At 42.9% G+C, this 24,693-nt stretch overlaps 2 protein-coding genes and 2 long non-coding RNA genes across 5 annotated transcripts in view; 1 reads left to right on the top strand and 3 right to left on the bottom strand.

Moving 5' to 3' along the window:
* Positions 1–1,659: 1,659 nt before the first annotated feature.
* On the bottom strand, positions 1,660–4,066 carry LOC135235590 (uncharacterized). 2 transcript variants are annotated; one of them, XR_010324415.1, is made up of 2 exons: positions 3,797–4,066; positions 1,660–3,752 (listed from the first exon to the last, which is right to left on the bottom strand). It is a non-coding gene; the product is annotated as an uncharacterized LOC135235590 (long non-coding RNA). The 2 variants fall into 2 exon arrangements; XR_010324416.1 differs by having other exon boundaries at positions 1,660–3,709.
* LOC135235589 (uncharacterized) lies at positions 3,939–4,531 on the top strand. The gene is made up of 3 exons (XR_010324414.1): positions 3,939–4,066; positions 4,167–4,342; positions 4,399–4,531. It is a non-coding gene; the product is annotated as an uncharacterized LOC135235589 (long non-coding RNA).
* Positions 4,399–21,204, bottom strand: kcnk6 (potassium channel, subfamily K, member 6). Its single transcript, XM_064301183.1, has 3 exons — positions 20,115–21,204; positions 10,075–10,470; positions 4,399–4,760 (listed from the first exon to the last, which is right to left on the bottom strand). Exons 1-3 carry the CDS (start codon positions 20,428–20,430, stop codon positions 4,528–4,530), a joined length of 945 nt encoding a protein of 314 aa, XP_064157253.1. The 5' UTR covers positions 20,431–21,204; the 3' UTR covers positions 4,399–4,527.
* Positions 21,205–24,055: 2,851 nt separating this feature from the next.
* Positions 24,056–24,693, bottom strand: part of LOC135236203 (uncharacterized) — a 10,177-nt gene continuing 9,539 nt past the window's right edge. The window contains exon 5 of the mRNA XM_064302440.1: positions 24,056–24,693. This exon is cut by the window's right edge and continues 1,087 nt beyond it. The gene's annotated coding sequence lies outside the window, so the exon portion shown is untranslated.

Raw genomic sequence — 24,693 nt, 5'->3', positions numbered from 1 at the left:
AAGGGGAAATTGCCGATTGTAAGGCACGTTCAGGTGCCGTCAATTTTAAGTTTATTTGAGATTTATAGATCACAGGTGCGTAAGTTACAAGTGGGCTTCTTAGAACCTGCTTAAGCAAGGGTTTTTTATGCTCAGTATCTTTTATGAATCGAACGTAAGCACACCGTCGAAAATTATCTTAAGACTAAGTTCAAGTATAAGTCTAAGAACATTTTTAGAAATGAGACCCCTGGTGCTGCATAGTCAAATATTCCACGTAGTGGTGTTTTTTTCCCAAAAAAAAATTTCAACGTGTTTTGCATTCCATCACACATTGAAGATAAAACTATGTACAAATTCATGATAGCGCAACAGGAATTGGTATCAGATTCAGAAATAATTTTTTTAGTTTATTGCCATACAACAACATATCGCCAATAATTGTGCACAATTGCTATGCTGTAATACATATCTAACCATTATTAATCGAGTGGCTGTAACATTTTGTACAAAAAAGACATATACTATATACTTAATGTGTAAACTTTGTATATTCAGGTAAAACGCACAAACTCCATCGCCATAGTAACAGAAAAATACCAAACTCTCCACCCGACCCACGGATACATTTAACCACCATTTGCACATAATGTCTTATACCTCTTTATGAGTAGAGCTATTCTGGTCATGTCAAATTTTCACAGTTAAATTTTTGTCTTCAGCATCCGTTCATTATCAACTTTGTGTAATTAACCTCATGTTTATCAGTTTACTTTCAGTTGAAGCTATTAAAAAATGCATTTTCTTTTTACACAACTGGCCTCGTCAACTTATCTATGAAATTGAAGGCTGTGCAACTGTCAATTAAGGTTAAACTGGGACTATCACAATTTCAAACCAGACAAATATCACAGAAATGTACATTCTACAGACTGTAGATTCAATTTACCTGTATGGGCCCACATAAAATATACTATATTGACACAATTCATATTGCATTTCACTGCAATTCGCACCAGTGCCTTCTGGTGGCAGCACAAGACAGTTCATAGACAATCAGTGTGGTTCGAGAGCACGTGATTTAGGGCTGTCTGTTTCCACAAAATAGCAACAGGAGGATTCTCTTGGGTTGAATGCCTGCTTACAATCACTCTGAGGTCAATGTTCAGTCAATTAAACATTTTTGTGAAACATAACCCCAACTGCCAAATGCTATTTAAAATGTTGATACATAAAATAAGCCATAAATAGGCCATCCATCCATCCATCCATTATCTATACACGCTTATCCTGAGCAGGGTCGCGGGGGGTGCTGGAGCCTATCCCAGCGTGCACTTGGCAAGAGGCAGGGATACAGCCTGGACAGGCCGCCAATCTACCACAGGGCACCTACACCATTCACTCACACCCCCATACCTATGGGCAATTTAGAGTCTCCGGTTAGCCTACCTGCATGTCTTTGGACTGTGGGAGGATCCTATTCAAAATGGTTAATTGAATGAATTCTTTTTCTGTATATTGGTATTTTTAATTTTAACGTATCCGCCTGGTCACACTGAGTTTGTCTATGCGGGAGTGTAATGCATTTGTACTCATATACAAAATAATTACTTGAAAGGCGCGACAGTGCTCTCTGTTCACCCACAATTTTCCAGTACTTCAGCATTGTGAAGACCACAATGAACCACGAAAACATTTTATTTGCATAGGACATACAGTACATCACTTACATTTCCAAATTAACTAATGACCTAACTTGTTCCTAACATAAATTACTACACCCTTCTTTTTTAACAAGCTATTGGTTGAACTCAGTATAAGGATGTACTTCCACAGAAATACAAAGAAAAAAAAAAAAAACTAGAGCCCTAGAAAACACAAACCTTCAACTTTATAAAATGCTATGTTGCAATGAATTCAGCAATAATAATACATGGTCATAAAAACTATACATGTGCTTTGTGATGCAAATGGTCTGACAGGAACAAATACTCATTAGGACTTCCAAATGCAAAAACAAAAAAGGGTAATACATTTTAAAGTGCTTCTTTTACACATGCATGCACTTCAATTAAATTCCATAATGTCAATGTAACATTACGACCAGCCTTAGACCACCAATGAGATGCCGCACAAATACTCAGACAAAAAACAATGACTTATTCTTACACTAATCTACTGAAACTCAAAGTATAGGATATAAAGAAAGAAGCATTATGTTTTGGCTACGCTTAATGTTATCATTTGTAACATGAACAAGCGTCAAACAAACCCCCTCCCCGTAGACCTTCTTTAGTCCGTAGAACACGGCCTTTACAGTCGTTACCAGCCACACTGCTCCTGTCCTCCAGTCCACATTTACAGTCGTTACCAGCCACACTGCCCCTGTCCTCCAGTCCACATTTACAGTCGTTACCAGCCACACTGCTCCTGTCCTCCAGTCCACATTTACAGTCGTTACCAGCCACACTGCTCCTGTCCTCCAGTCCACATTTACAGTCGTTACCAGCCACACTGCCCCTGTCCTCCAGTCCACATTTACAGTCGTTACCAGCCACACTGCCCCTGTCCTCCAGTCCACATTTACAGTCGTTACCAGCCACACTGCTCCTGTCCTCCAGTCCACATTTACAGTCGTTACCAGCCACACTGCTCCTGTCCTCCAGTCCACATTTACAGCTGTTACCAGCCACACTGCTCCTGTCCTCCAGTCCACTTTTACAGTCGTTACCAGCCACACTGCCCTGTCCTCCAGTCCACATTTACAGTCGTTACCAGCCACACTGCTCCTGTCCTCCAGTCCACATTTACAGTCATTACCAGCCACACTGCCCCTGTCCTCCAGTCCACATTTACAGTCGTTACCAGCCACACTGCTCCTGTCCTCCAGTCCACATTTACAGTCATTACCAGCCACACTGCCCCTGTCCTCCAGTCCACATTTACAGTCGTTACTTTGGAACATTAAAGGCATACAGCTGGCCTCAAATGGATAAGCTTTACGCTCAAACATTTCTGCCATGTATAAAAACACATTCCACTACAGGCAAAAAAGTGAAATGTAACCTCTAAATATTACAGTAAGATTGTTTGGTAAACATCAGGTGTTTCAAACTCCAGGCCTGAAGGGCCACGGTTTCCGCTGGTTTTGTGATTATCTTTTCCACCAGCAGCCTTGCAAACAAGGTGTGCAGACTTTAGCCAATCAGTGATTTAAATTAAGCACTGAAGCACAGAAGCACATCAAAAACCATCCTACACGACAGCCCTACAGGATTTGATATTGAGATCCCCGGGATTCATGGAATGCCTTCCCTGGTCGAATAAAAACCCAAAGAAGTTGTACCCGACAGAAAAGTCCATGAGCTTCACGCAGAGGTCCCATATGAACTGCTTTTTCCATCTGCGCAGGGTTAATGGTGTCCAGGGTGACTGTGTACCCTGGGCTGCGCAGGGTTAATGTTGTCCAGGGTGACATGTACCCTGGGCTGCGCAGGGTTAATATTGTCCAGGGTGACTGTGTACCCTGGGCTGCACAGGGTTAATGGTGTCCAGGGTGACTGTGTACCCTGGGCTGCGCAGGGTTAATGTTGTCCAGGGTGACTGTGTACCCTGGGCTGCGCAGGGTTAATGGTGTCCAGGGTGACGTGTACCCTGGGCTGCGCAGGGTTAATGGTGTCCAGGGTGACGTGTACCCTGGGCTGCGCAGGGTTAATGGTGTCCAGGGTGACTGTGTACCCTGGGCTGCGCAGGGTTAATGGTGTCCAGGGTGACTGTGTACCCTGGGCTGCGCAGGGTTAATGGTATCCAGGGTGACTGTGTACCCTGGGCTGCACAGGGTTAATGGTGTCCAGGGTGACGTGTACCCTGGGCCTGCCTTGTTATTGTGGGGTCTGTCTGCTCTACCTGCACAAGCTGGTTGCAGAGTGGTGGGGACGGTTCATTAGCTCTGCATACAGCAGTCCCACTGCATTGCAGTCATTTGTTCTGAAATGCACAGGAATCTTACTGAGGCTGTGTGTCTTTCAGTCCTGGCTGTGCAGGTTTGATACGCTGCTGTGTCTGTCTGTCTGTCCTGACTGTGCAGGTTTTATACACTGTCGTGTCTGCCGTCTGCCTGAGTCAGGTTTGATATACGGTCTGTCTGTGGCGTTGTACCTGTGCCGTCGTCTGTCCTGACTGTGCAGGTTTGATACACTGTCGTGTCTGTCCGTCTGTCCTGGCTCTGCAGGTCTGATACACTGTTGTGTCTGTCTGTCTGTCCTGACTGTGCAGGTTTTATTCGCTGCGGTGTCTGTCCGTCTGTCCTGAATGTGCAGGCCTGATACACTGTCGTGTCCGTCTGTCTGTCCTGACTGTGCAGGTTTAATACGCTGCTGTGTCCGTCTGTCTGTTCTGACTGTGCAGGTTACTGTGCAGGTTTGATCCACTGCTGTGTCTGTCCGTCTGTCCTGACTGTCCAGGTTTGATACGCTACTGTGTCTGTCAGTCCTGGCTGTGCAGCATTTCCTATGGGGAAATTGGGCGCTACCTGTGGGGGGGCAGTCCCTATCTGTTGATTGAGTTGTAGGACACCCGCGAGCTGGGGTCTAGGGGCTTGCTGGATGCCCGGTCAGCATCAGGCTGGTCTTTGGGGCCCGTCTCCACGATGGGCTCTTCGTCTTCCTCCTCTTCATCGCAGTGAGAGAGCTGGAAGAAGGCCGTCAGCCCCTGCAGGTCCGCCAGCTTGTGGAAGGCGCGTAACACCAGGAACATTGCCATCAGTCCCACGAACAGGTAGACTGCAGGACACACACACACGCACACACACACACGCACAGACAGGACACACACACACACACACATTACATTACATTACATTACAGGCATTTAGCAGATGCTCTTATCCAGAGCGACGTACAACAAGTGCATCAGTTCAAGGTGCCGAGGTGCAGAAAAACACACTAGAGTGAAGTAAAGATCGTAGTGCCAGAAGTGACCACATAGATCAGGACTCCAACCCTGTAGGGTAACCTGTTCAGCAAACAAACAAACAAACAATCCTGCCAAGTACAAAACTAGCACTGAAATCACATTTGCCTAATCAGAATCAGACAAAACAATCCTGCCAAATACAAAACTAACGTGATCGCATTAGCCTAACTAGGTACATTGAGCTAAACTAGAGGCTAGGGAGGGGTGGGGAGAGGTGCAGCCTGAAGAGATGAGTCTTTAGTCTGCGCTTGAAGGTAGTCAGATTCTCTGCTGTTCTGACCGCCACGGGAAGGTCATTCCACCAGCGAGGGGCCAGGACAGACAGCAGACGTGAACGGGAAGTACAGACACGAAGAGGGGGAGGTGCCAAGTGTCCAGAGGTGGCAGAACGGAGAGGTCTGGCTGGTGTGTAGGGTCTGATCCTGGTATCCTGGTGCTGACCCCTTAGCTGCCTGGTATGCAAGCACCAAAGTCTTAAATTTGATGCGAGCCATAACAGGCAGCCAGTGGAGGTCAGTGAGCAGGGGGGTGACATGGGAATGTCTGGGGAGGTTGTAGACCAGACGCGTTGCAGCATTCTGGATGAGCTGCAGTGGTCTGATGGCGGATGCTGGCAGACTAGTCAGCAGCAAGTTGCACACACGCGCACACAGGCGCACACACAGGCACACACAGGCACACACACACACGCACGCACACAGACGCACACACACACGCCCGCACACAGGCGCACACACAGGCACACACAGGCAGACACACACACACACACGCACGCACGCATGCACGCACGCACACACAGGCACAGGCCACACACCATGAGAGAATAAAGCAGTCTTTAATCAGAAACTAACTAGACTAAAACTTCCATCGAATCACAGGCCATTTCACAGAAAAGTAAGCCTATTAGTAACACTCATTGGCGTGTTAAAGAGAGGCAGGCAGCTGTCAGAGAGTTTCCAGGCATGGAAATGCTGCCTGACGCTCAGATAAGACAGCAGGGTGTGTCTCTCAGCATCATCAAAGCCAAAGCAGGCTGCACACAAGTCTAACAGCAGGAATAAGAATACACATAGGTGTACTTAACTTTCTTGTATACATTACCTGATTGTTTTCAAAAACATAAAAGGTGCATGCAAAAAGGAAATTTTGGCACAGCTTCCAATATCCACCTGACTAAATGGGCTCTTGGGAGTGAAGAGCTGGCGCTGCCTGAGAATTGGGAACAAAATTACTACCAGCACAATATAAAATATATATATTACTGTTTACACAGTAATGAGAAAAAAAGGTTATATGATTTTACAAATTAGGACTAACCCTCATCTAGTCCTCACCAAGTCCTACCTAGATAAATCTAACCTCATGTGACTCATTACACACACATACACACACACACACACACGCACACACACACGCGCACACACACGCGCACACACACATACACACGCACACACACACACACACAAATGCACACACACATGCACACACACGCACACACACACGCGCAAACACATGCACACACACACACATGCACACTCACACATGCACACACACACTCACACTCACACACACACACACACGCACACACACATGCACATGCACACGCACACACACACATGCACACACACACTCTCACTCACACACACACACGCACACGCACACAAACACACACAAATAAACCGACATGCTGATGCCTTGTGTGTGCACTCCATGATTCAGTAGCTTGTAGCGCCCCCTTTTGCAGCAATAACATAAAGAAATCACTTTCAGTATGAGTTTATTAGCACCTCACATCAGACCTCAGGGACTCATTCCTCTTTACAAAACTGCTTCTGCTCATTGATGTTTTAGTATCAAGATAAGGGTTACTTATGTCCTAATAGGTAAAAACCATGGAAGTGAAAGAGGGTGCATTTTTCACATCACTGTATGGACAGCTGCTGGAAGCTTAGTATCACTGCACAAGCTGCTTAGCGGTTATTTGAAGTGTATGTTCTTGAGTTCAACCACAACCCCATGAATGTTCCTATACCAGCCACTGTGAAGCTGACAGATCACCAGAAACCTCCATAAGTATCTAAAATACTTCATCATACACATACACTCCCATACACTAAAACAATGTTACACACTGGCAAGAAATGTTCTTCAGGCTTTATGCCTAAAAAGGTTTTTGTTTTACAACAAATTTTATTTTGCAATGCCTGAGGCTGAACAGAAGACTCAAAATTTGGAGCCCATGGAAGAAAAAAAGGAGAGTGAAAACAGATCTGACTCCACAGCACAGTGCATGTTCAATGAAGGACTAGATCCCATTTTATATCAGTGAGTACCTACATACATTCTCAAAATATATTCATTATTATTCGGTACGCTAATAAATACGGAGTAGGCCTGAATTTGAAAAATAAATGTGGTATGTAAAATTGTGGGATATGTTTAACATGTTGATTGGGGTGGGGTATTTGACAAAAACCTCAATCGATGGAACTCAATCAATGATTTAGTAAGCTAGTTAGCTAATGCAGTTATTTTCTACAATCTTCCAGACCTGCTACCAGAGGTGGCAAGGGGACAGCGTGGGGGGGGGGGCGTGTCAGACAGGGAGAAAGCAAGCTTATTTCCACAGACATCTTCAACTAGAATGTAGTATACAAAATATAGTACTTTACACCTCTAAACATCCATAATACTATATTATTTGGTTACCAAGTGTCCTTTTGAAGTTTCCAAATAGCATTTTTGGAAACCTGCCTAGACATAGCTCAGAAAAAACAATGCAGAATGCTCATTTTTGAAGGCATTGTCATAAAATCTGAACCAGGCTTTGTCCTGTGTTGTGGCCGTGGCTCCATTGTGTTTCTAAGCCCACCAGGCACACCCACAAGCCTCTGTATCCATTTAAAAAAATAATCCTTTAAGTGCAAAAAAAAATTCCACTTCCACTGTGTTTGAGCTTCAGTTACTTTTGCTCAGAAACATTTATAGTAATTCTGACTCCTGGGAAACAAACTACCAATACAAGGGTTACCTTTCAGGAGAGACCAGGATTATTGTCAAAAAGGGTCCATTAACCATTTATTTAGGGAATGCAGATGATTGCGTGAAGGGGTTAAAGCAGTTCTGCAAAGAAGAGTGGGCTAAAATACCTCCATAGGGATGTGAAAGACTGCAAAGAAGAGTGGATTAAAATTCCTCCATAGGGATATGAAAGACTGATATCAAATTAAAGGAAGTGTTTGGTTGCAGTTATTGTCGCTAAAGGTCATACAGTAAAGTTTAAGGGAGAAATTACTTTTTCACACGATAAAATCATTTTAAAAAATGTGTTCTGTGTTCACTCAGTTTCCCTGTATCTAATATTACATTTTGTCTAAGTATCTGAAACCATCCATTGTGACAAATAAGCAATAAAAGAGGAAATCAGGGGGCAAATACTCTACAAGGCACTGTAGAGTCCTCCTTCCTCTGAGTACAAAATGAGTAGCTAGTTCATTTGAAGAGATAAAAGGGAAGGAAAAGGTCAGGACATTATGAGTGAAACCACAGTGAGAGCAACAGAGCAACAGCCTTCCACAAGAGAAAGTATTCAAGTGCATTTTAAAGTTGTTTGTTCAGAACTGCAGAAATTTCAGGCTGGAGGTACTTTACTTTGACTTGTTATTAATGAATCATTGATTAATAAGAAATTCAAGCAGAATTATACCATTAAAACATTCACCAACAGTTTATTTTTGAGAACAGGACTGGAAATGGAAAATGAAATGGTATTCCATAAGAAACAGTAAACTGCAGCTGGACAGGAAGTCCACAGGCCCCCTCTGCCTTCAGTCACCCAGGGTATATTAGCCAAACAAAACTAAATCTTTTAGCAAAAGTGAACCAGCATCAGCTTTAGCCTCAGCTAACAACTACACAAAGAAAGCAACTTTCTTCACCATGACTGCCCATAATCCTCAGTCCTCTCAACCCTTGGCAATGACAAACAACTATTACAGCAGGACATTCGGCGCTGATTCCACTTAAAGAGTGACTGAGACTAGGCAACGCCCAATTAGCACACCATTTAACACTTAACACTTTCCTGACAAAAATAGAGAAAGGAGGACATGTGATGCTAATAAACGCTGAATATGTGTTGTGGGCTGCTGGGCGGCTCATCCTGTTAAAGCACTGTGCTAGTGCACAGGAAATTGTCTATACCGAATCCTGACTGCGCCAGTAATGACTGATCAGTAGCTCCGCAGGGTGACATGCAATTAGATCATCTAGCAACATGGTAGCTTCCTAAGAGAGCTACCTGATCAGATTTTCACCTGGGAGGGTGGGGGAGTTGAGCCATGGTAACAACTACATACATGGGCATCTACAGAGCAAATTAATACCATGCGTAGTTATTTTTTAATTAAAAAAATTTTTTTTATGTCATACCAGGGGGAAAATGGCCACTTTTGAATCTTCATCTCTCTTTGAGATATTTGTAACCCATAACGTAACCTTGGAATAATGACAACAAACCATCATTAAGAAAATAGTTAATAATTTGACAACTGCAACTGATAAAAACAATGCTTGATCGCATTGCAATCGCAAAGACTTGCTCTACAACATGGGTCATGCTTGAATACTTTCTACCCAATTATTTCCATTAATTCATTAACAATTAGTAATGAACAAACCCTGAAAACAAGTCAAATGTAATAAAATAACTGAAAAGCCCAAAAGCGCAAGTTGAAATGCTGACAGCACTGCACTGAACAAACAGGTCTTTCATTCAGTTTTCAAATCTTTCCAAGGAATTTCCCTTTAGGAAATGCCCATATGGTTTACTTACCTCTAGCAAATGTGGTGTCTTGTCTGCAACTTCCTGCAGAACAATAACTCATATCCCTCTTGGGTTGGGTTGTGTGTTACATGTAAGATGATGCAATGCAATGAAAGAGAACATGACCAAAGGAACATGGTGCTTGCAACCTCGTAGCATAGCCAGGGAAAGTCAGGGATGACGGCCCGTGGCGGTTCTCCCTCTTCACTGCGGCGGCTGGTTCAGTTCGTCAACTCCGCTAAATAAAAGAGGAGCACCGGGAAAAGGAAAGGGCCCTTCCCCCCCTCGTGACTCACCCATGACAGAGATCTTGTAGAGCGGCCGCAGCTTCTGGCCGGGCTGCTCCCCGGGGACGTAGTCGCCCAGGCCGATGGTGCACAGGGAGATGAAGCAGAAGTAGAAGGCGTCCAGGAAGGACCAGCTCTCCTCGATGGCGGAGAAGAGGATGGCCGGCACCACCAGGAAGCAGAGCACCACCACCACCAGCAGGACCAGGAAGTGGACGGAGGCGGCCGTCCTGGGCAGGCAGCCGGCCCGGCGCTGGCACAGGGCGATGGGCCAGTAGGTGAACAGGTGCATGAGCCGGTGCACGCAGGCGGTCAGCACCAGCATGGTGAAGGGGACCCCCACAAAGGCGTAGAGGATGGACATGGCCTTGCCAGCGTCCGACAGGGGCGTGGTGTGACCGTATCCTGAGTGAGAAGGACAGGGAGAGAACAGCTGCATCAGCTGCAACGCACACATAAGAACACAAGCTACCACCTTTAAGAGTTTACTTACTCACACAGCTTTTTCCATCCAAACCAATTACTCCTCTGCAGAATGGCTGTGCTCTCTGCAGTAGTGTACTGTACTTGTATGGGTCCGGGTTAATTTAACATCGGTGCAGAAATTAGACCTAGACATTAGTTCGGCATTTTGGGAATGCCTTGATTGTCAGGAGAGCACGGATCTGGCTCTGGAAATCCAGCATTCTTTACAGACGGGAGGTTAAAACTGTAAACTCCTGCATAACTGAGCTCAGCGCAGGGGGGAGGCAGACACATGCAAGGTCGGATAAACCAGTAAATATGAAAATAAGCACAGCAGCTGGTGTCATTCTAAAAGCTGAATATGCAAAAATGAATTGATGCAACAACATGTTTTGTCTTTCTCTTTACTTCACAGAAACACAGATACAGGAACACAGATAATCACTGCCATACAGCAGGGGAGGTACTAACAGTCCCAGCTGGAACCAAGAGCACAGGTATGGACATGCAGTACATTAATGGTATGTACTGCACTCACATAAAAGTTGGCACTTTGCCAGGCTTCAATCATGTTTAGAAGCTGATGTTAATGTTTAAAGGAGGGTGTCAGTTATCCAGTAGTCTGCTTATGCCCAAGGCACCAATATCAAAGTTTACTGGATTTTACTTCCTAGAAACATGTCGGCTAGCATGTGCAGTCAATGAGTTTGTGGAAACCAAATAAAGTTTCTTGATTGATTAGCAACAGCTAACAACCAAAAGCACATGACAGCTCTACCCGTCATGCGGTTGATGATTCAGTTAGGATAATTTAGCAATTTTCAAGGACAAGATCAACCCCGCCCCCTTTTTGTATCCTAATTTATAATCTCCATTTGTGCCTCTTAAGTGGCCATGGTACGGTTCACATGAAGAGCAGCTGATGCATGCTGCGTATGCATGTGTATTCCTTACATGCACTAACCTATGAGCCAGTGATCTTCTGCACTACAGGCCTGCCAATACTACAGGAGAGCCCACCAAAGGACAGCTGTATCTCTCATTAAAAACAGACACCAAAGGACTCATCGTTTGGAGAAGATAATGCAACCTTATCTCAAGAAACCAAAGTTACCTTCAGCCCACCCCATCCCTGCTGGCACAGGCCAACACTGCCCTGTTGCCATGGGCTACCGTGATAGCTATCACTGATATAGTCCAGACTCAAACCCATGACTCGCCCAACCTGAGATCATGAGGAGCAACTTTACAGTCAGACCCAATAAGGAGCAGAGATCTCTGAACAGCTGAGCGCGGTTAACTGGTGAAATGGCTTACACGTAGTAAGCCTCTTCATCTATGAGATGAATTAGAGGAGTCTGATCATACGGACTTTAAAGTCTCAGTATACGCGTCAACAGAGCCGTCCCTCCCACTGGGCAGATCAGGCACTGCACCTAGGGCCCCGCCTACTCGCCTAGGTCCCCACCTTCTCACACAAGGCCCCGCCTTCTCACATAAGGCCCTGCCTTCTCACCCAGGGCCCCGCCTTCTCACATAAGGCCCCGCCTTCTCACCCAGGGCCCCGCCTTCTCACATAAGGCCCCGCCTTCTCACCCAGGGCCCCGCCTTTTCACATAAGGCCCCGCCTTCTCGCCCAGGGCCCCGCCTAGAGTCTCCAAATAACCTTTGGACTGGTGGAGGAAACCCAGAGGAAACCCACGCAGACAGGAGGAGAACAGGCAAACTCCATTTTTACTTTAACTAAATTTACAGACACCATTCAGAGGCACAGAAAATGGGCACTTGAGGAACTCCATATACGCCTTAATATGGAGTCAGGGAATCAGATGTGACAGTGGCAGGAGATTAGGCCTGCCAGCTGCTGCATTTCACAAATAAGAACTAAAACCACTGATGCACACACATGCCAGGTAGCTGCCAAAATAACGGAAACACTTCATTTAATTCTGGATATAAAGTATATTGAAAGCAGATGCTTCAACACAGGTGTGGTCCCTGAAAAATTAGCATTCGAGCATGCCCACAGTGTAAAACTGGTGGAGGCCCAGTGGCCTAGTAATGTTGCTACCCTGGCAAAGAGGACATCTCAGTAACTTTGAAAGAGGGGTGTTTGTTGTGGTATATTTGGCAGGAGCATCAGTGACAATGACTGCTGAACTTGCTGGTGCTTCATAAGGAACAGGAGATTAGGCGATGTTGGCATGGAGGACTGATGTAAAGACACCATCACCTAGGGGCAACTAGTTGAAAGGGCTTGTTCCTCAATCCCCATGCACTGATTAGAGATTCAAGGAAATACAGACAAGCAACTAAATCAGTTCACTGAAAATATCATTCACGTGCATAAGCAGGCAGTTTTGCCAAGCACAGAACACCAAGAGAGAAGCACTATGGTTGGCTTTTCCTTTGTTTTGGCAGTTACCTGCATATTGTCTGGGCCTGTCACAGTAGCATACCTTTTTTAGCACTGAAAGAAAACCATGCAACACAGCCTTTTGCAACTGAACTCTTATGTGCCCTCTAAGTGTCCTTTAAAGAGGACATTATTTATTTTAATTCCTGTGGCCACCCTGCTTTAAAGCAACAGTGAAGAGTTTTATCAACCCACTTTTACAAATTCATATGCAAGCTTTAAAATATGCAGCACAGTGCCTAGTACCACTGTGAATTCTGGGAGAAAACAAACACTTTTTGTTTGTTTCCAGCAGGTAAAAGCAGGAGAGATGAACCAGCCTTTCATCAGTGTCTGAGAGTGAAAGGACAGCATTATACTGCCGGAGTACTGCGATACAGCCCTCTGAGTGGCCTCATAACTGAACAAAAGCCACACTGTGCCCCACTTCAAAGGCACAGGCCAAACATGGTGTAGTTCTGCGAGGGTTGGCAAAACAAATAGGAGAAAATATTAAATCCAAACCCAAGCTTCTTACTAACCCAGGGCAGCGAACATTCACATGTCACTCACATGTACTGTGGCCCATGCATTGTTTTTTAATCTGTAAGGGGGGCTGAAAGCCCTGCAGACACTACAATGACAAGGTCACGAGCTCAGCTCTGAGGTGGAATCCTGCACCATCATTACCGCACGCCACTTAGCCCGCACTGCCCATACTAATAACAGGGCTTGTGTTCACGCTGCCATGCAAGCTAGCACATGCGTGTCAGCTCACTACGCAGGACACTTTGAGCATCACACCACCAGACAAATGCTATGACTCGAAAGAAAATCCGTTCAGTAAATCAAATGAAAGCAGCATTACTTAACTGTTTTCAATCTTTACATTTCTCTGACTGTCCAACAATTGCAAATGGATTAAGAATGTCCTAGATAAGCTCAAATAAATAAATAATAATAATAATTATATATTTATGTCTCCCAATGTATGAAGCTCTGTACTCAACAGTATTAGATTTGTAATCAAATAATGCACGTGGTTAAAGCTTTAATGGTTCTTCATACACTTTGGTTTCACCATGTGGAAATTACAGCACTTTTTATACATAAGCCCCCCATTTCAGAGTACCATAATGTTTCTGACATATTAATTTGATGTAAATTAAATTAGTCATGTTTAGTGCTTTGTTGCATAGCCTTTGCGTGCAAGACTGCTTAAAGTGTGTGACCCATAAACATCACCAGGTGCTGAGTATCTTCTCTGGTGATGCTCTGCCAGGCCTGCACTGCAGCCATCTTCAGCTCCTGCTTGTTTTGAGGACTGGTTGCCTTATGTTTTCTCTTTATCATATGAACGCATGTTCAATTGGATTCAGTTCAAATTAATTACAGATAAGGGTGCTTTGGATCTTGGGCAGTTCCATTTGGCTTCTACACTTTGATCTGTGATACAAGTGAATCTTGGCATCATCTGTCAGCAAGACTTCCCAGAACTCTGCAGGCTCTTTTAGATACTTCTTAGCAAACTGTAACCTGGCTATCCTGTTTTGTGGCAAACTAGAGGTTTGCATCTTGCAGTGTAGCCTCTGTAGTTCTGTTCATGAAGTCTTCTGCAGACAGTAGTCACTCACACATCCACAATTGCCAAAATGAAGACTGTTTCTGATCCGTCAGGCAGGTGTTTCTTTATCATAGTGAGAATTCGTCATAAACTGTAGAGTTCTTCCTTAGCCTACTACACCCTTAGTGATTGTTGAGTGCATTTTCTTCTCAATAATTTTCCAGTCGGTTGATATTGGTACGCCTATGGGTTGGCCTGTCACTCACTGTGTTTTTTCATATTTCTCAGCTTATAGCTTCCTTGACTTTCATTGGCACCACTCTGGTCCTTATGATGACAAACGTCAATAACAGACTCCAAAGGAAATGCAAAGCCTAGAATCAAAACTAGATACTGAAAGCTCTCTTATACATACACTAAAGAATCAATTGAACACACGTGACGAATCAGAAACACCTGTGACCTGCAATCTGTGTCAAACGTTATGGCGCCCAGAAATGAGCGGTCTGTATACAAAAAGGGTTGCTAGTTTTAAATGGGTGAAACCAAAATGTAGTAAAATACCCTTTAATAAAAGCTGAGCATCTGCACTTTAATCACATGTGCATTGTTTGATTGGAAATCTAAAACATACATACATAAAGATAAGAAGAAAAAATCCCCAGTGGGAAGAAAAAATAAAAGAAATGTTACAGCAGGGAAATTACAGCCAAAACACCAACAGGCAACCCAGCGGCATGTTTTCTTGGGATACAGAGCCCTGAAGCAAAACACAATGAATACAGTGTTTACCATTGGATTAGTGCGGTAAATAAACTGTAAAATACAATAGAAAACAGTACGCCAGTTCCTCAATCTCCCTGTCACCTCACAGTTATGTCAACCTGCCAATGTGTGGTGTAGGTCCACACCCACTCTCTACACATCCGTCCACGGACTTTTTAGTGCGACACTTGCTGAGACCATTTTTTAATTTTAATTTTTGTTCCAATCTCACCAGTCAGACCACCGATTGGCCTGTTCTGGGCCCTAGAAAACCTTAAAGGGCATAGGTCAGAGTGGCCTAGAGATAAGACACAAAGTGGAGGAACTGGGTCGTAAATGTGTGTGTGTGTGTGTGTGTGTGTGTGTGTACATGGCATACCTCATACTCATTGGATTCCATTCTTTAAAATGGAGAGGTGGGAGATTCTGGGCCAGGCCATATCAGAATAAAGCAGAGGCCAGGGTATTACTTGGTTTAAAGGTACAGTATGTACGTTTGGAGAAGCAAGAGAGAGATAAATTGTTTTTTTGTTTTATTTAACGCCCTACTCCCTCCCCATTTTTTTCGAGCTCTCTCTCCAAAACCCCGCCCTCCAAACACATGTATGCGCACCTGAGTCTTCAGAGTACTGGAGAGGATAAGGGCAATGAAAAGTTAAGCAGGAAGATTGAAGCACGTCACGCTTCATTCATAGGTAGAAAATAAAACACAATGTCCTCATAATGAATGTAAACCATGAACAGGCATTACCTAAAATAATTACCAAAGCTGTCACTCCCAAAAAGATCTCAAAATCCTTAATATTCAGTGTTACCATAATGCTCAACAGGAGAGGGTGAATTTCCTTATAACCTTAGAAAGATAAGTTACATTGTAGATTGACTTGAGCCAGACCTGGGTCAAATACGTATTTGTTTTGTATTCAAATACTTTTCTATGCTTTACTGATCTTGTCTGGTGTATTGGAACCAATGAAATACTCTCAAAAAGTGCAAACCCCAACTTCTGGTCATATTGGCAGGCTCAATTACACCAGGCAAGATCAACTGAGCTCAGAAAAGTATTTGAATCCAAAAACAAATGCGTATTTGACACAGGTCCGACCTGATCAAATAATATACTGTAAAAGGGAAAAAATAGGTATTCCTCTGACCCTTCCCTGATATCAATAATTAAGTATGCATGAGCCAGGAGAAGAGTGTGTGTCCCTTCCCCTCTTAAAACTACATAGTGTTTTAAAAATGAAACATAGTTTACTTAATCCTCACTTCCCCGACAAACTAGATTATACGGAAGTAAGTAAAATGAATGTACTTTAGATCATCTGGTAGTAGGTAAACTGGAAGTACAAGGAGGGAAGAGGCAAGCAAATGAACATGCAAATTCAACAAGATCACTACGGTCAAACAAATACCTGAGGACACGCTACTGTAAGGCAGCTTACAGAAGTGTGCTCCTTATCAGACCCCTGAAAGGAAACAGATCGTTTACTGCGCTGGTCAGAGTCAGCAAGTGTGAAAAAGACAGTGCTCAGTCGCAAAACATCCGATTGGATCAGCATTAAACCATATATTCTCCATAATACAGTGTAATCATATTTGGTATTGTTGGAAAGCCAATGTCATGGGGAACAAGTTGGTGTCTCAGCTACAAATGTTGTTTACAGAGATAGCGCAAGGAGGATTAATTGTTGTACTGTTTTGTCACGATTGTCTCTTTATTTGATGACATAGTATTTCCCTATTATCTTGTGGGTATATGAGGGGAAATGTGGAATGGTTCGGGGACACTTGTCAACATGGTCTATGTATCACATGTATATAGCCATTTCACCACTCACATTTTACACCATTGTATATTGTCATTATTACTAGACAAACAGATCAATAAATGGCATTCATTTTACCCTGGAATTCCTCTTTGACTCTTATCACTGCACGCCTAGCAGTTTTAAGGTCATAACATATGCACAGAACTCTGCACCCCATAGTCACTCACCTATACACTAGCGTCGTAGCAGGATACACAACAGTATTTATGCAGGCTACACAAGCCAGAGGCACATCCACGTCCACCACAATAGACAGAGATCCATATAGAGCCACACTACTGGCTGATCACTTGCAGCCTCCTTCTATGCATAACTGTTAGCACAGAGGAAAGGTTAAACACTATTTTTGGAGTCAGATAACCAAGATTACATTAAATTAATCCTGTTCCAGTAGCACCGGGAAAGCCTACCTGTGTTCCTTTGTGACTCAGATACTTCCACTGTTTGGTGTATCTGAGGGGTTTCTTACAAAACCGCCCAGCTGTATGGCCTGTGTGTGGTTGGTGGTGTGGATATAATTTCCCTGCAGTAGGTTTTAGGCACTTAGATAATTCCGATGTTTGGTTTGCGGAGGGGTTTATTGCAGCTGGTGACCTCGATGTGACAATTTTGGTTTCTGACTGTTGGTGACCTCGACGCACCGCTTGGTGTATCTGAGGGGTTTCCTGCCCTACAAACAGCCCACCAAAAGGCAAGTATAAATCGTACCTACACAGTGGTTTTTTTCTAGGGCTCAAGAGAGTAATAGTTTTCCTTCTCCCTTGTAATTATGGAAAAAGTCATACCTCTGCAAACAATGCAGGCCTTCAATTCTGTCCAAAATTAAAAAACAAGGCATATTACAGGAGAGTAAACCAGCCACAGTTTCCCCCACAAGTAGCCTACCTATAACCTCTTCAAGCATACCTTTACTCACACAAGCTACAAGGTTTAAAGGGGCAGACTTTCAAGATGTATTACTGTATAGCCTGTATGTTATGACCTTAAAACTGCTAGGCGTGCAGTGGTAAGAGTCAAAGAGGAATTCCAGGGTAAAATGAATGCCATTTATTGATCAGTTTGTCTAGTAATAATGACAATATACAATGGTGTAAAATGTGAGTGGTGAAATGGCTATATACATGTGATACATAGACCATGTTGACAAGTGTCCCCAAACCATTCCACATTTCCCCTCATATACCCACAAGATAATAGGAAAATACTATGTCATCAAATAAAGAGACAATCGTGACAAAACAGTACAATAATTAATCCTTCTTGCCCTATCTCTGTAAACAACATTTGTAGCTGAGACACCAACTTGTTCCCCATGACATCCATTATAAATGCAGTCCATTTGTATGGACGCTGTACGGGTGACGTACACAAGCAGGGACTGCAGTCTATTTCACAGCCCTGAAAATGAGAGGCACCCGGCTTTAGCACGTACTTGATTGTTTGCACACTTTCAATGCCCAGTAAGTCGCTGCCACCCAAAGTCCAAATAAGCAAGCAGAGGTAATAGGTCATCCATCTAGCCCCAACGGTCAAACCTATTCACATGCCGGGGCTTTCTGCTTGGTTGTCTTCCCCTCTGTGAGCAGAAGTCAAATTCTACTCTTTGCTTTGGGCTCAGGCGGAATTTAAGCATGCTATTGCTGGTCACCATCAAAACTTTATTTCCTTTCGATGTGAACATAAAACGCGTCAGGAAATCAAAACCCTCGTCTTTATAGAATGTTCGCTCGAATGGCATTTAATTGGACCTTAAGGCACAAAAAACAGCCTTTTAACAGAATCCTTTCTTAAATACAAGAATGGCTATTCGTGATTGCCTGCATGTCTTAAGAAAAGTGTATTGTGCACAATGCATGCAGATTCTTAAATGAATGTTTGCAGTGAGAAACAGCACAATCCGGGCCTGCTCCTGGCTTTTTTTTGGAACACAAAATTAAAGTCCTTCAGAATTTACTTAAGGGAACATATAGATTTTCCTTGCTTCAGAAAAACTCCATGAAACACAAAATTCTACTATGAAATGAAAAGAACAGTTATGAATTTCCCTATCTGTGGATGAACACAGGACAGCTGTCCCATATTTGCGCATGTGCGTCAAAAAAGTGCTCCGTGAAAAAACATTCATGCGGATCGTGCAAAATCAATAACATTGCTGCATCTCCTGTTCATAACCTCACAGGCACGCTTCATTAGACACTGAGCACCGAAAGAAGAGGTTGACACTTAGCTGGGGCTTGCTCTGCTTGCCTCCTGCAAGCCTTGTGTTGTTTGGAATGTCCGTAAGATCTATGAATTAGGCTAAGTTGTATTATACAGGCTACACTTAAATGCAGACCTATTTAAGTCAACATGTGCTGTCCTCAAAAGTTATGGCGAGTATATGATTAGGAGTTGATAACTGGCAGGTTTTGTGCAATGAGCTATAATAACCACAAATAATTGCACAAGTGACTTTTCTCCTGGGTCCATAAATAATGTGCAAATTAAACCATAGGCCTAAAAGATCGATTTTCCGAGAAAATGTTGTTTCACGGCACATCTCACATCCCCTACTTTTCTCAAGGAATAAGACTACATCTGAAATATTGTATAATAAATATTATTATAAACATATTCTGAACAACATACGTACACAAGTATGCACATGAGTTTCTAATTTAGCTACTGCTGTCCACCCATTAGGCTATGTAAGAATTTTTTACGTGTATAAAAGCGTGTTCCGTCGTTCAGCCGGGAGTGAAGGAAACGAAAATGCCGGCTTTCAAGGACATACACCTTTTGTGCATTGTTTACCTACATTAACTAGTAAAAACTAGTAAACAGATCGATGAATCGTGTGAAGACATTTTGCGTTTGTTACACAGCTTTTTTGTTACACACAATGTTATTTCAAAACATAAAAGGCTAGATTGTATTTATTTGTTCTAATTAAATTCAATTTGTTTTTCTACCCAACTCCTCGTTATAGCATAGCCTACCGGACAGAAAACGGAAACTACAGAACAAAGAAAAACGGACTAGTCCTTACCTACTGTCGTTACCAACGTACTGGCGAAGAACAATGATGAAGCTAAATCCCAATTTGAGCTCTCGGAATAATTATAAAGTATTGACACCCCATACTTATTCGCATTCAAAATCTTTTCCATAAAGTTTTCGAGGGATGTTATATTCACGCAACTGTGGTTGAGAAACTCTGCTTTTAGAAAACCGAGTTCCCTCCTCAGTCTCTCCTCTTCGGGTTTCTCTACGCTGGAGAAAACGAGAGCTCCAAGCAAGAGGTAAGTTATGTACAACAGGACGAAACACGCAAGCAGAGCCCACGACTTTAAAGACGACGACATGTCCACTTCTCACCCTAGCCTTTACTTCTGAGACAACTGATTTCTGCCTGGTCCCTCTAGTACTAACTGCCGGATTCTCACACATCAACGCCACCTTCTTGTTTCCTCCACCCACCACTTGAAGCTAGTCAGGATATCCGGGACAGTGTTTCTATCAAACTCAACTTTCTAAAAAATTCCCTTTTACAGTGTTAGGAAGAATTTACGTAGCCCACTTTTCATGTAAAGTCCCTTCATGAAAGCCTCAAATATCAGCACGTTGGTAAGAGAGGTGCAGACACATCAGGCGTGTGGATACCGACATAGCCTGTTTTTGCTTATGTGGCACACGCTGCAATAGGTAAACAGTTAAAAATGTAGCCTATAAAATGCACCAAACCCCAGCGAGTAGTTGTGGCGATCCACCGCAGAGATCTAGCAAATCGGCGATTTTAGTCGGGTTTTGGAAAGATAACTTTTATATGACTCGACCCTCTGCCAACGACAGATTAAAACGTTAAAATATCTGATTTATTTGCAATAGTTATTGCAGCTAAGATATAAAGAGACCTCGGGTCTTAAGTATCGGCAAACTGTCAAGATATTCATAAACACAAATCGTATTGCTGATGGTGCAGTTCGGCTGCTTTTGCGCGTCTGCCCTTTTGAACTGCTAAATACAGTAAGAATAGCCTATTTCGTGTTAAAGTGATCGAAAGCCCGGTCACATGCCTTCGTAGTCAACGATTCAGCAGCATGTTTACGTTTTCGTCTAACTAGGAGTCTGTAGCTATAATGCACTTTCAAAAATCCCTCTGGTGCACAAAGGTCACATAAGGACTTAAAAGTGAATTTCATTTTGAGGAATAGGACATGCTACGCGTTATGCCGCGAAAACACGTCCTACACTGACTCGGCAATTCGACACTAACCCTTTAGCTGCCGTATAATAGGCTGCAGTTGTCTCAAAATGTGAACAAGGTGAAATATGAAACAAGACTGCAAACACGTGAAAGCGGAAGAGAAGCCGAAATGCTATAGCAAGTAGCCGTACGGCGCGTAGCAAAGAATTTATAGCGAGTTAAGAGTTTGAGATGCTGGATCAGCGGCGTATGTAAACCTCTTAATGTTGCTTAGATCAACTTGGAGCAAACGCAGCACAGGTAATGTCCTGAAAATGTGCTAATTAGCGACAAAGTTTGGTGCTGCTGTTTCTTTAGCCTTTTATAAACGCTAGGCATAATAAATCCCAACGCCAATGTTGCGCACCTGCGGAGATGGGATACATGGGCTACACGTAAAACGAATCTCGACAAAAACACGTTTCCAAAAAAAAACAAGTTACTCACGCATGCAAAGCACTGTGTATAAGTCATTAAGACATGCAAAATATCAAAATGTGTCACATGAAAGTGTTAAATGCATCCAGTGCTTTGGGTGTTGAAAAGCACAGCATGAATAAAATGTATTATTATTATTATTATTATTATTGACATTATTTTGTTTAGAAATTTGTGTTCCCAAGATGTTAGAAAATTAGGGGGGGGGGGGGTGTTAACTAGCTCCATATTCATGCCCATGGTCTTGGAATGAGGTGTTCAACAAGCACATAATGGGTGTGATGTTTGGGTGTCCACATACTTTTGACCACGTAGTGTATATATGTACACACACATACATACATACATATAGTAAAAGAAGACCTAGACCAGCAAAAAATAAATAAATAAATAAATCCCCAGTGTGAAGAAAAAAATGAATTTAATCTTACTGCAGGGAAATTACATCCACAACACCAACCACACGCAGACAATACAGCTGTACGGTTTTGTAAGAAACCCCTCGGATAAAACAGCAGATGTATGTGAGTCGCAAAGGAACACAGGTAGGCTTTCCTGGTGCTACTGGAACAGGATTAATTTAATGTAATCTTGGTTATTTGACTCCAAAAATAGTGTTTAACCTTTCCTCTGTGCTAACAGTTATGCATAGAAGGAGGCTGCAAGTGATCAGCCAGTAGTGTGGCTCTATATGGATCTCTGTCTATGGTGGTAGACGTGGACGTGCCTCTGGCTTGTGTAGCCTGCATCTAGCAATTGCGTATCTTGCTACAGCATTACTGTACAGGCGAGTGACTACTGGGTGCAGATATCCTGAGTTCCATGCGTATGTTCAGACCCTGAAACTGCTAGGCGTGCAGTGGTAATGGTCAAAAAGGAATATCAGGTTAATGTGAATGCGGTAAATTTTACAGTATGTTAAATGATGGTAATATACGGATGCAAAAGTGTGTGTGTAGTGAGATGGCTATACGCAAATGGTGCGCAGAACGTCGTATTGGCAATTAAGTTTCCCCAAACCACTGCACTTTTCCCCTTCTACATCCAGAACCTAAAGGAATACCCCAAGTCATCAGATAAAGACACAATCATGACAAAACAGTACATTAATGATCCTGCTTGTGCTATCTCTGTAAGCATATCACACTGGGTTAACCTTTGTATCTGGCTGGTTGCTGACCCATTGGCATCAAGATCTTTAGTCAGCACCTCACCACCAAAGACACCAACTTGTTCCCCATGACATCAGCTTTCCAACAATACAAACATGGTTACACTGTACTATGGAGAAACAAAGGTTTGCATAATGCTGATCCAATAATACTACTGCAACTGAGCACTTTCTTTATTGGACCTGCTGGCCCACCTTTGGGGGTCTGGTAAGGGGCACACTTCTGCAAACCAGTCTACAGTCTACTGGGATACAGAGCCCTGCAGCTGAACACAATGAATAGTGTTTACCATTGGATCAGTGTGGTAAATAAACTGTAAAATACAATAGTAAACAGTACGCCAGTTCCTCAATCTCCCTGTCACCTCACAGTTATGCCAACCTGCCAATGTGTGGTGTAGGTCCACACCCATTCTCTACACATCCGCCCACAGACGTTTTAGTGCGACACTTGCTGAGACCATTTTTTAATTTAAATTTTTGTTCCAATCGCACCAGTTAGACCGCCGATTGGCCTGTTCTGGGCCCTAGAAAACTTCAGAGGACAGGCCAGAGTGGTCTAGAGATAAGACACAGAGAGCAGGAACTGGCATACCTCATATTCATTGGACTCCGTACCTTAAAACTGGTTAATACCCATATTGGAATTATGTGGGAGGTTCTAGGTCAGGCCATAGCAGAATAAAGCAGAGGTCAGGGTGTCACAAACTGCTGTCTTCTTAGTAATTCCAGCTAGGTGTTACATTTATGATTTAAGTGCCAAGCCTTCTTCTTAGAAATGATGACGTCATTTTCCATCGGAACATCTCCAAATGTATTGCATCAGCATTCTTTTCTAAGTCATTAATTGGTTATCTGTCCAGTTTGCTCCTCGTACTGTTAGATTCTATTAATTTTTACAAAGACACATTTCTGACCTCTGACTACATTATATCAGCAACAAAGGTGTGCCCCAATTCATCATATTCAGTATAATGCTATTCATTTAATGCTAATCAATCTGTCAAGGGCCCGGATGCCAAATGCATTTTCACTGATTCTTAATGTGGCGGTTACTTCAAAGCATCCCATTTAACCAGCTGGATTTTAGACAAGTGGTATCAACATGATTTGGCCTATGTATAATAATGAACAATTGTATTGATTGTATTGTTTTATTATCACAACAGTATGGACAAAACAGTATGGAGTATACACTTTGAATAGCTGCTTGCTGAAAAAGTCAATAGATACATAAATGAACTAGAAACAAAAAAAAAAGAAAAGGTTTCAGTATAATTTATGAAGATACTGGGCAGGGGGGGAAAACACCACACAAGACCATGAACCACCTGTCATAACAACGCTGTCTGGGAATTATGAGAGCACTGAAGGAAGATTGCTAGATTCACTACAACTGAAACGTACCTACATGTGAATTACGTATCTAGATACTAACACATGATTGTGGGCTGAAGGTGTGTTCGTAATTAACAGATTAAAGTTAGCACAGCCGTCATAGTTCTCTCTGTTATTGTGGTCATATGCACACACCGCATGCCAAGCTGTGTGACAAAGGAAATAGCACATTATTTTCTGGAACAATTTCTTTATGACATAAATCAACGAATCCATGACATTTGCTTTTGTAGTTTAGAAAATATACGTTTTCTGCAGGAGTTCACATTTTGTATAAAGGACAATCATTTTGCATTTCAAAATGTAGTTGACATTTTCACTTTTATTTGTTTAAGTTTACAAGTAGCAAAAAAGGAAACCAGAAAAGAAACTACA

The sequence above is a fragment of the Anguilla rostrata genome, chromosome 12, assembly GCF_018555375.3.
Source record: "Anguilla rostrata isolate EN2019 chromosome 12, ASM1855537v3, whole genome shotgun sequence".
NCBI lineage: Eukaryota > Metazoa > Chordata > Actinopteri > Anguilliformes > Anguillidae > Anguilla > Anguilla rostrata.
This window is presented reverse-complemented; position numbering and strand designations above follow the sequence as displayed.

Coding starts and splice junctions, on each gene's coding strand:
- kcnk6 (XM_064301183.1), bottom strand. CDS start 20,430: ATGTCGTCGTCTTTAAAGTCGTGGGCTCTGCTTGCGTGTTTCGTCCTG. Junction 10,471..20,114: donor TACGTTGGTAACGACAGTAG/GTAAGGACTAGT, acceptor CTTCTCACTCAG/GATACGGTCACACCACGCCC. Junction 4,761..10,074: donor CTACAAGATCTCTGTCATGG/GTGAGTCACGAG, acceptor TGTGTCCTGCAG/TCTACCTGTTCGTGGGACTG.